General features: G+C 41.8%; 1 protein-coding gene across 1 annotated transcript in view; it reads left to right on the plus strand.

The window, feature by feature from the left end:
- zcchc14 (zinc finger, CCHC domain containing 14) overlaps nucleotides 1-11854 on the plus strand; it is a 43612-nt gene that overhangs the window by 27553 nt on the left and 4205 nt on the right. Inside the window, exons 4-12 of the mRNA XM_060928482.1 lie at nucleotides 28-99; nucleotides 547-626; nucleotides 1484-1575; nucleotides 3781-3817; nucleotides 4022-4307; nucleotides 4467-4555; nucleotides 9762-9889; nucleotides 10072-10188; nucleotides 10830-11822. Of these exons, the coding sequence (XP_060784465.1) occupies nucleotides 28-99; nucleotides 547-626; nucleotides 1484-1575; nucleotides 3781-3817; nucleotides 4022-4307; nucleotides 4467-4555; nucleotides 9762-9889; nucleotides 10072-10188; nucleotides 10830-11822 (1894 nt within the window). The remainder of the gene's footprint in view (nucleotides 1-27; nucleotides 100-546; nucleotides 627-1483; nucleotides 1576-3780; nucleotides 3818-4021; nucleotides 4308-4466; nucleotides 4556-9761; nucleotides 9890-10071; nucleotides 10189-10829; nucleotides 11823-11854) is intronic.

Here is an 11854-nt window from a genome sequence, read left to right on the forward strand (position 1 = left end):
CTCTCTCTCTCTCTCTCTCTCTCTCAGGTCGAGTGGTCCGACTCCACCAAGTCATTCATTAGCAAGACGTCTCAGGAAGTGATGGAGCTGGTGTCCCAGGTGTGTGTGCGCGTGTGTGTGTGTGTGTGTGTGTATGCACGCATCAGTGCTGTTGAGCTCTCAGTTCTGGTTGGCTGTCCAATGTTGTGTTGATTTAATTCTCTCTAACAGCAGCCCTGACACTCCCGCAGATTTATATTAATGCACCCGTTCTCTTACATTGTCGTTTCCATAGCAACAGATTGTTCACTGTAATATAATTGAAAACAAGAGCTTGTTTCTCAGAAGTAACCAGAAACCGATAAAAAGTATGAAGTGTCATTCTGTAATATCAGCTTCATGGAGGGGACAGTGAGAGGACCTCGCTCCATCACACCGCTGTGGTGTTGATTAATTTCCTGGGTTTGGTTCAGATGTACACGCGGTAGTGGAGTGACGTTAGTGATGGGTCAGGGGGTCTGTGTTTGTGGTGAATCAAAGATCTGACGAGTGTGTGTGTGTGTGTAGCTCTCCCAGCTCTTTCCTGATGACGGTCTGGAAAAGTTCCTGCCCCAGACTGGTGTTGACCCTCATGAGGTGGACCTGAGGTGACCGAGCAGCACCGAGCAAACACGATCACACTCACACACGGCCTTTTATTTATTTATTTATTTATTTATTGGTTTGTTTCAATTCTCTCACTTTTTTCTTTCTTTCTCTCTCTCTCTATCACTGCCTCATTCTTTGTCTCTCTATCACTGTCGCACTCTTACTATCACTCTCTCTATCACTGTCTCACTCTCTTCCTCTCCATCACTGTCTCACTCTAACTGTCCGTCTCTATCACTGTCTCACTCTCTCTCTCACTGTCGCACTCTTTCTGTCTATCGCTGTCTCACTCTTATTGTCTGTCTCTCTCTCACCATCACTATCTCACTGTTTGTCTGTCTCTCTCTATCACTGTCTCACTCTTGCTGTCTGTCTCTCTATCAATGCCTCACTTTTTCTGTCTCTCCATCACTGTCTCACTCTATCACTGTCACACTCTTTTTGTCTGTCTCTCTCTCACTGTCTCACTGTCTTCCTCTCCATCACTGTCTCACTCTTACTGTCTATCACTCTCACTCTTTCTGTCTGTCTCTCTATCACTGTCTCACTCTCTCTGTCTCCATCTCTCTCTCGCTCTCATTCTTTGTCTCTCTCTCACTGTCTCCCTCTTTCTGTCTCCCTCTCTCTTTTTCTGTATCATTCTCTTTCTCACCGTTTCACTCTTTCTGTCCGTATCTGTGACTGTCTCACTCTCTTCCTCTCTGTCACTGTCTCACTCTCTTCCTCTCCATCACTGTCTCACTCTTTGTCTCTCTCTCTCTCTCTCTCTCTCTCTCTCTCACTCTCTCACTCTCACTCTCTCTCTGCCCCTCCACACCCACACACTTTATTCTGCATGTCCACTTGATGTTCTCAGGTGTTTGAGTTCTCTTCCTGCACACGCTCTCCGACACGAGCGAGTGCGGCTCTTCTGCTCTCCCTCCAGCCCACAGCCTCCCTCCAGCACCAGTAAGACCACACACATACACACACACATACACACACACACACACACACACACACACACACACACACACACATCACTATCATATGTCCTGTATTTAAACTACTTGGTTGCTTGTGTTTCTCAGTGAAGGAGGCGTGGCCTCTGTATTTGTCAGTCCCAGTGAAGGAGGCGTGGCCTCTGTGTCTGTCAGTCCCAGTGAAGGAGGCGTGGCTTCTGCATTATCATTGTAATATTCAAGACAAATGTACCATGACATCATAATCATCAACTTGTTGCCTGTTAATGTGAACGCAGGTTTGAAAACACTTCTTGAGTGAATGAGGTGTTTCTATTTCAGGCAGGAGTGTGTGTGTGTGTGTGTGTGTGTGTGTGTGTGTGTGTGTGTGTGTGTGTGTGTTTGGAGGTGTTGAGCGATGATCTCATCCGGTCATCTGTAAATAGTACAGGAGAGAGTGTGTGTGTGTAGTAATAGTAGTAGATTCGTGTACTGGTGATGGATTAGGGCCATTCCCTGTCTCTCTCTCTCTCTCTCTCTCTCTCTCTCTCTCTCTCTCTCTCTCCCTCCTCCCCCAGTAGTGTTGGTGGTTATTCCAGCTGTATTTCATGCTAGTTGTGGTTTTAATAAAAGGATTTCAAACTTTAAGGTTGACAACAGCAGAGAGACAAACAGAGCAAAGGAGAGAGAATAAAGTGGGGGGGCAGAAAGAGAGAGAGAGAGACTGATGAACAGAAGAAAAGACAGTGAGATAGGCCAAGAGGCCAAGAGAAAGAGAGACAGACAGAGAGAGAGACAGATACAGGGAGGGAGAGCAACAGATAGAGACCAAAAGTGGGGGGGGGAGATGAAGATGAATGAATAAATGATTCAGTTGGTGTATGGCAGTTCTAAATTTTGGTGTGAAGGTGATGATAATGGTGATGAAGATGATGGTTAAATAAATAAATAAACGGTGATGGTGAGGGATAAATAAATTTATTTGGGATAAAATTAACTTGTATGTTTAAAGTCTATTTTTCTGTAAGGCTGCTTTGCGACAGCGTCTGGTGGTAAAAGCGCTGCACAGATAAACTGACTGGAATTGATGGTGATGATAATGACGGTGATGATTGTGATGACGATTGTGTTGGTAAGGATGGTGGTGATTGTGATTGTGGTGATGACGGTGGTGATTGTGATGATGATGGCAGTGGTGATTGTGATGATGGTGATGGTGGTGATTGATGATTGTGGTGGTGATGGTGATGGCCATGATGATAATGACAATGGTGATGATTATGATGATGGTGGTGATGATGATGGTGGTAATGATAATGGCAATGACAGTGGTGATGGTGATGATTATGATGATTGTGATGATGATGATGGAGGTAATGACAGTGGTGATTATGATTGTGATGGTGGTAATGATGGTGATGATGATGGTAATGACAGTGGTGATTATGATAGTGATGGTAATGACAGTGGTGATGGTGATGATTGTGATGATGACAGTGATGGTAATGACAGTGGTGATGATTGTGATGATAGTAATGACAATGATGGTGGTAATGATGGTGATGATGATCATGACAGTGGTGATGATTATAATGATGGTGGTAATGACTGGTGATGATTATGATTGTGATGATAATAATGACGGTGGTAGTGATGATGGTAATGACAGTGGTGATGGTGATTATGATTGTGGTGATGACAGTAATGATGGTAATAATGGTAATGATGGTGGTAATGACAGTGGTGATTATGATGGTGGTGTTGATGGTGGTAAAGACAGTGATGATGATGGTGGTAATGACGGTGATGATGATGGTCATGACGGTGATGATGATGGTGGTAATGACGGTGATGGTGATTATAATGATGGTGGTAATGACTGGTGATTATGATTGTGATGATAATAATGACGGTGGTAGTGATGGTGGTAATGATGGTGATGATGGTAATGACAGTGGTGATGGTGATTATGATTGTGGTGATGACAGTAATGATGGTAATAATGGTAATGATGGTAATGACAGTGGTGATTATGATGGTGGTGTTGATGGTGGTAAAGACGGTGATGATGATGGTGGTAATGACGGTGATGATGGTCATGACGGTGATGATGATGGTGGTAATGATAGTGATGATGGTAATGACAGTGGTGATGATTGTGATGATGATGGTAATGATGGTGGTGATGATGATTGTGTTTTGTATATTACAGATCTGAGCTGTCTGCTCCAGTACAGAGGAGCGAGCAGGTATGTGGATCATCTCACATTAAACTGTGGAATAAAGCGCTGCTTAAACAGAATGCCTGAGAAATATCAACATTTACATTGACAGATTGATTAAACACCCCACTGTCAACACCTTCTGACCAATCACTATTCATTCATTCTTTCATTCATTCATTCATAAATTCATTTATTTATTGATTTATTAATTTATTTTTCTGTCTTTAGGGTGGTGTGTGGTGTCGCAAGTGTTCAGCCGGTGGTAAACGTTCTTGCCCCAATTCACCAGCCCTCGCCCGCACACCTGCCCCCTCCACCCATCCTGCCTCTCCACCCGAGCTCCTCTGTCCCCACTATAGGAGAGACCAACTCGCCTCAGCAGCAAACGCCCCAACACCAACAACAACACCAGCCACACCCACCCAGCCCTGAGCAGAACGGCATCCTGGACTGGCTGCGTAAGCTCCGCCTCCACAAATACTACCCCGTCTTCAAGCAGCTCACCATGGAAGAGGTACAGCGTGAAAAATGCAACCTCAGGAAGTTTTCCCTCATCGTTAGGGATCTAAATCTGCATCCGGATTTCTGCTGCTTTGTGAAAGTCTGTCTGTGAAAGTGAAATAAAACTGATAATGTGATTTTATTTACTAACCATGAACTCAATTTCCCACAGTTCCTTGCTCTGACAGAAGAGGACCTGAATAAGTACGACCTCACTCAGGGAGCCAAGAAGAAGCTGAAGACTCAGTTGGAGCTGCAGAAGTGAGTTTTACACACACACACACACACACACACACACACACACACACACACACACACACACACACACACAAATCTGTTCAGCTGTTTAGCATCACACACTCGCCTCAGTAACACTAATGATGGAACATTTGATTCAGTTTACTGAATCGTTTCTTTTGAACTGAATCAAATATCTGAATCAGTTCAGTTTGTTTTATTTGTACAGAAATTCACAAAGCAGCTTTACACAGATTTAGATGCACATTTAGATGTAGAGAACCGAGAACAGGAAATAACTTGTTTCACAGAAGGTCCCCAACATTGAAGCGGACCCGGCGCCGTGGGGGGGCGAAAGGGGGCGTCGCCCCCTCGTGGCTACAGCCCCGCCCCCTCAACGGAGACTCAGATCACTTAATTGTTTTCTTATGAAAATATAATGTATTATAGACGTATTAATAATTTGCATTTTCAAATACGAAATATTAAGTGGTTGCGCATTGTACAAAAATACATTTCACATAAATCACTACTAAAACTGGCACGGTAGAACAAATCTGATTGGTTGTTATGACACAAGTGCACTGTCTCTGCAATATCCTGTAATATGCAGTCAGTTTACGGGAGTAGTCTTTCCCCCACCGAATTAAACCAATTCAATCACAATATTGTGAATCCATTTTCTTTCTTTGTAGGCTAAGTTTATCTCCGTTTATGTTGGTGTATGTGTTCATATAAGGTCCGCTTTGTGCGCAAATAGTGTAAGAATATGTGTCGTTGACGTCACCCCCCATGCAGCGGGGGTGAAAATTCATCACTTCAGAGTGTTTAGTCCCCTACACGCCTAAACTGGGATCGCGGATTAAGTGGTTAGCGTTGACTCGGTGCGAGTCAGGAAGGCTATTACTGGTGCCGCCGCGGGGTCTGTTGATTTTTTTTTAAATTATGATTTTGGCCGCCGAGCCAAGTACCTTGGACTTGTATTGGCGTTTTGTTTTCATGCCGCGGAGCTATTTGTATGTATTTTAAATGTAAAGGACTTGCCTGTGGGTTTGTGTGTGTTGTTTTATGTTTGGCATCTTTCCGGTTGTACCGTGTGTCTGTGAGAAAATCGGAGGGGAGGGTTAACAGGTGGGCACGGGGGCTGATAAAGCGCAACTGCCCTGGTAATATGTCACATGATTTTCCCGGACTAAAGCAACCTTCGGGGCCGTGGTTTTGTGGTTGGCGCAGTTAATTGTTTGAAACACGTTGTCAGACCGCCATCACTACTACACACTATATGAAAAATATTTGCCCCCTTGCGATTTCTAATTGCCCCCTTAGTAAACTGTTCCTGGCGCCGGGCCTGCATTGAAGGTAACTCGAAACGGATAAAAAGTATGACGTCTTGTTTTTTTAATAAAGAAATAATTCTAATCATTGGCAAATCACTGTGATATAAAACACACTTTCGGATCAGGTGTTTTATTTAGTCTTTACTGATCCTGGCACTTTTATAACAAACTCTCGCACTTGTGCTCCAGTGGCTTGTGGAATCAACTCTTTGAGCATAAAAGAACCTGATTCGCTGATTCAATCGGATTTAGTGAATCAGTTCAGGAGAGAAGTTTGAATCAGCAAATTCAACAACCATCACATCACATCCAAGAATCTTGGATTCTTCTTGTTCACTAACCCTGGTTCTGATTCCTTTTGTCGAATGTGGCTGATGATGTCTGATAACTTAAAGTTTACCCTGTTCAAGTTTTCGACTCATTTCCACCGAGTCGACTCACGTACAAAAGTGATGCTTTATGTTTTACACGTTAATAAGGTTAAACTTTTTAAACTATTTGAATTGTACTTGAATACATAAACCGGTACACACCACACAGTGTGATTCAGATGGACTTGTGAACCAGGTTGAAGATTCAGGAAAAAGAACAAGTTCAAAAGGACAGTTGATTCACGAGTCAGAGCTGGTTTCACACTGACTTTATGACTTTATGTTCACAGATGAAACTCGCGTTGTAAAACAATGCCGCAATCCATCGTACTCAGACCTCGGAAATTTCCAAGTCAGTTTTCCAGAATTCCGATCAAAACATGTTCCAGTGCTTCTACTTGAAAAAACACAGATGCCCAAAGCAAAATCAGATTAATTTGGCTCGTCTCTTCATCAAACATAGCATGTAAGATGTAAAAAAATAATAATAATAATAATTTTTTTGGTCAGGTGTCCACTTTTAGTGTTGTTAATCCTTCTGGTCGGGTTAAATTGGGCCGGGGCTGTCCGGGGCTGAGCCCCGGCACATAAGCTCGGAGCGGATGGCATATGATCACACACACATCAAAAGCAACAAACCCTTTTCACGATTTTCAGTTCTGAATAATTAAATATCGTTTTATTAATCAATAAACCCATGACTTTTATGAGATAGATCATAGTTTTCCTGATAACAAGACGACCTGTCAAAGCTATTTAGAACAGAACTTGCGATCAGAGATTCTGGTTTCTGGAACACTGCGTGGGTTGCCAATTCCGCTTTTTATAAGCGACTTTGGGGTTTCTTTTTTTGTGAGCTCGCTTTAAAAAAAATCAGAAGTCGTGGTTTGCGGGTTTTTGGGCTTGTGTTTCAGCGTTGTGACTTGTTTATAATTTTCTCCGTACACCGTCTCCCCTTTTACCTGCATACGATCCTAATCCATCAGAGGTCATTATCATATTTTTTATTATTAAAAACAAAATATCAAATAATACTGAAGAGGGGAAAAAATAATACTGATCTAAATATGTTGTGTTTTTATTTTTAGACAGTATGTGTTTAGCAAAACACATACTGTCTAAAAATAAAAACACAACATATTTAGATCAGTATTATTTTTTCCCCTCTTCAGTATTATTTGATATTTTGTTTTTAATAATAAAAAATATGATAATGATTATGTTCACTGTATTGTTAATATTATTAGTGTTTTATTATTTATTGTTAATATTTAATTTAATGTTAATTTATTATTATTTATTGTTAATATTATTAGTGTATTATTAGTGTAATTATTATTGTTATTATTATGTAAAACTTTTGCTGCATTCAAATGATTGTGCTTCTATTTTGCTGCTATAATATGCTCATCTTATGTATGTTCTAGACAATACAAAAAGCACCACATGCCAAATAAATAATTGAATACATAATAATAACAATAATAATAATAAATGCTTCCAATGTTATAGTGTTGTTTGTATTTGGTTGCATTCACTGCATGAATATATTTGATTGACAATTTGACTGACAGTGTTTTGGCATATTTAACATTTATCCTCCAAAATAAATCAGCTGTTTTGGTTTAAGATTGTGCAAGCCTTCAAATTTTCTCACTGAACATTTCTCCTTCACATTTTTCACCTGTAGGCATGTGACAAGATTTAACATGATATTGCTCAACCTACCTCTGTAAAGTCAGCTAACAACTTATTAAAATGCACCAGAATTCAGCAAATAACATGTATGATAATAAAAAACTTCTGGGGGAGGACCCCCAGACCCCCCCCCACTAATCATTTCCTTCAAACCAATGTACAACAACCTGTACAATCTGTTACATTGGCCAACCAATCTACATTCAAACTGCCATAATGTGTAGGGGGGCACTACAAGACACACATAGGCCTACAACACACAGATAAGGTGTATATCTCTGTGCAATATGATATGGTTATCAAATTAGAGGGTTATTTTCCAAAAAGTATATTGGGGCAGGGCGGCGGGGGCAGGGGCGGGTACGAGGCAGAGCCCCCCCACATAACCAATCCCAATTTAACCCCTGCTTCTGGTTGTGTTTTAATCCGGTTCTGCTGAGATAAACTGGATTCACTGTGCACACTGACATCTAGTGGCCAGTTTTGGAAGTGCTAACGCACCATGTTTAGTTTATAGCGCTTGAAACATTTATTACATGATTATTACATAATCACAAACAAATCTATTCAGTTCAGCAGAACACATCAGGAAATGAATTATGAAATTAATTATTATTGATGCAGCCAAATTACCGACATCTTAATTTTAATCATGTTTTAGTTTGCTTATCCATTTTATCTCATCTATTATATAAACAAGCATATTAATTTTTATTCTACATCATGAGTCTGTACGGCTTCCTCGATGATGAAGAGCGTTTATAAATAAATTGGGATGTGTGCGAATACTTTTGGAACTACGATGATGAAAACGTGATTTTTGCGTTAGTATGTGATTAATTTGCAGGATGTTTTTGATGTCAGACGTCGTCAGCGTGGAACGATCAGATGATTTGGATCAATGCAGCAGTTTAAAAGACAACAACTGAAATGAATTGATGTGACAATCACAAACCGATTATTAACAAAAAAAGACAAATTGGTGATTTAGCGTAACTCTGATTTTAAAATAGTCCTTCTCTGCCTCATCATCATTCACAGATTCTGAACAGTCACGTCAGTTAGATATTCTATCATATCGTCTTGCATCGTTTCGTCTCATTTAATCTCATCTCATCTTGTATCGTCTCATTTTCATAACGTCTCGTCTCATATTGTCATCTTTTCATCTCATCTCATATCATTCACAGATTCTGAAAAGTCACATCAGTTATTGTATCATTTTGTCTCATTTTCATATCGTCTCGTCTCATCTTGTATTGTCATCATTTACTGTCTAGCTTATCTTTATCGTATTGTCTCATCTCATATTGTGGTGTGTCATCTTGTCATCTCATTGTTGAGATCATCTTGTTTCATCTCAACTTGTATCGTATCATTTTATCTCGTCTCATCTTGTCTGGTCTCATATTGTCTCATATCGTATTGACTTGTCTCATCTCATTGACTCGTATCGTCTCGTCATCTCGTATTATCTCATGTCATCGTCTCAACTCGTCTCATCTATTATTGTCTCATATCATATCGTCTCCGCTCATATCATCTTCTCATTTCATCTCGTATTGTCTCATTTGATCTCATATGGTATTGTATCGTATCTGCACTGCAGCAGATTCAGTGGCTTCGTCAACTCCGGAATCGCTGCTTTACAAAACGAACTCCGATCACACAGTGTGGAAGGCTGAGATTTAAACCCATAATACATCATTTATAGTTCAGTGACCTTTTATATATTTTTATTATACATTAATTTTCTGATGTTCTTGTGTATTTATTCATTTCTAAAGTGTGTAATATTTAATATAAATCTTGTCTCCTTTTCAGGGAGAAGTTGGAGAAAAGATACACGATGTCTCAGTTCCCCGTGTCCTGTGGTGGAGTCGCGAGAGTGACACCTTCCACTTACAACGGCCCCGTAACACACACACACTCGAGCAGCAGCAGTAACACAGGTACGTACGTACACACACACACACACACACACACACACACTTAATGTTTATAATCTAAAACCAGTCATGGAATCTTACATCAGTGATTTTAACAAGTGTCTGGTGTATCATCTCCACAAATGAGGTGTGTGTGTGTGTGTGTGTGTGTGTGTGTGTGTGTGTGTGTGTGTGTGTGTGTTCAGAGCTGCGTGTGGAAGTGGAGGCCGGTTCTCTGTCCTCTCTCAGGGACAGCAGCTCATCGTCGGGTTACTCCAGCTCTCCATCCAGTCCCATGACTCCTCTGAAAGAGACTCACAGACGTACGGCAATCACACACACACACACACACACACACACACACACTCACTCACTCACTCACTCACTCACTCACTCACTCTCTCTCTCTCTCTCTCTCTCTCTCACACACACACACTTCATTTGTGCAGTAATCAGTCTGATGCAGACTCTTTGATTAACTTGAGGTTTCAATAATATACTTATTTTAATTTGGTTATTTTTGTTTTATATTTTAATTAATTCTAACTAGTCATTTATGTTAATTAATGTAAATTCAGTTTAATCAAATTTACTTTTAATTTTACATTTCTGGTCATTAATTTTATGTCACTGTTCCTTCCTGTTTATTCATTTTAATTAATTTTAAAATAAATTTTAATGAATCATATCTTACTGTTAAATAATTTTAATAATTTTTTTCTTGCCTTTGAATTAATCTTAATAAATTAAATCAAAGGCAAGTTAATTAATTCAAAGGTTAGTTATTTAGTTATTTAATTTTGTCTCCATAATCTTTATTTTTTCTTTAAAAAATTTTTTTATTTCCTCTCGGACTGTTCGTGTTTGTATGATTTTGGCATAAAAGTGTGATAAGATACTTTATTATAACGTACAGTATTTATGATAGTACTTGGTGTGTATGTGTGTGTGTGTGTGTGTGTAGGTGCCGATGTGGAGTGTGTTGAGAAAGATCGTGTGTGTTTCCTGCTCAGCGCTGCTGGTTCCGGTCCGAGTCGCCCGACGGCTCAGGTTCTCCCGGTGCAGAACGATCCCTCCATCTGTCCGTCTCACCCCAGCGTGACCCTTCCCTCCCTCCCACTGCTGGCTCAGGGCCGAGGACTCGGCTCTGCCTCCCGCAAGCCCCGCCCACCCCTGCTCTGCACAGCGATGGGCATGGAAGCCCCTCCCCCAGGGCATCAGGATGCGGAAACGAGTGTCGTGTTAACAGCAACCTCCAACACCCTCCATCACGCCTCACATCCCACGCTACACTTCCAGGTTTCAGCCACGCCCGGCCACGCCCGATTGGCTCAGTACCCAAACCCTGCCTCTTCCTCCTCCTCATCTTCTTTCTCTTCCTCGTCATCTTCCTTTTCCTTGTCCTCCAAACCTGCCTTCTCGCCCATCAGCGCTGTTCCCATGGCAGCTGTTTCCGGAAACACTTACAGCGCCAATAACGCGTCCATAGTAGCCCCACCCACCACCAGTCCTGTCACTACGGAAACGGCGTGCTACGGTTCTGCTCAGTCCAACGGTACGACGGCGTGCGTGTGCAGCTCGTGCGGCTGCAGCGGAAAGTGCGGGTCGTTTTATTTCCCGCACCCGTTCTCCGGGACGTCCCTGTTCACCTTTGGCCCGCTGCTCCACTTCAGCCCGCTCCTTGCAGGGAGTGGCTCCGCCTCCCCGTTCTCGTACCCGATTGTGGCCCCGCCCCTGTACAACAGCAGCTTGTCGCATGACTCGCCACAGAACCTCGTTCTTCCCCCGATGCAGGGCTTTCTAGGAGGCGGGGCTAATGTGTACCAGCCCTATGGCATGATGGGAAACGGAGGCGCGGGGCAAAAGAAGGCTGGAAACGTTTCCTGCTACAACTGCGGACTGAGCGGCCATCGAGCGCACGATTGCAAACAGCCGCCGATGGATTCGGCTCAGCAAGGTTGACTTCCAGACGAAATATTTTTATTAATA

The sequence above is a fragment of the Neoarius graeffei genome, chromosome 8 (assembly GCF_027579695.1).
Source record: "Neoarius graeffei isolate fNeoGra1 chromosome 8, fNeoGra1.pri, whole genome shotgun sequence".
In the NCBI taxonomy this organism is placed as follows: Eukaryota; Metazoa; Chordata; class Actinopteri; order Siluriformes; family Ariidae; genus Neoarius; species Neoarius graeffei.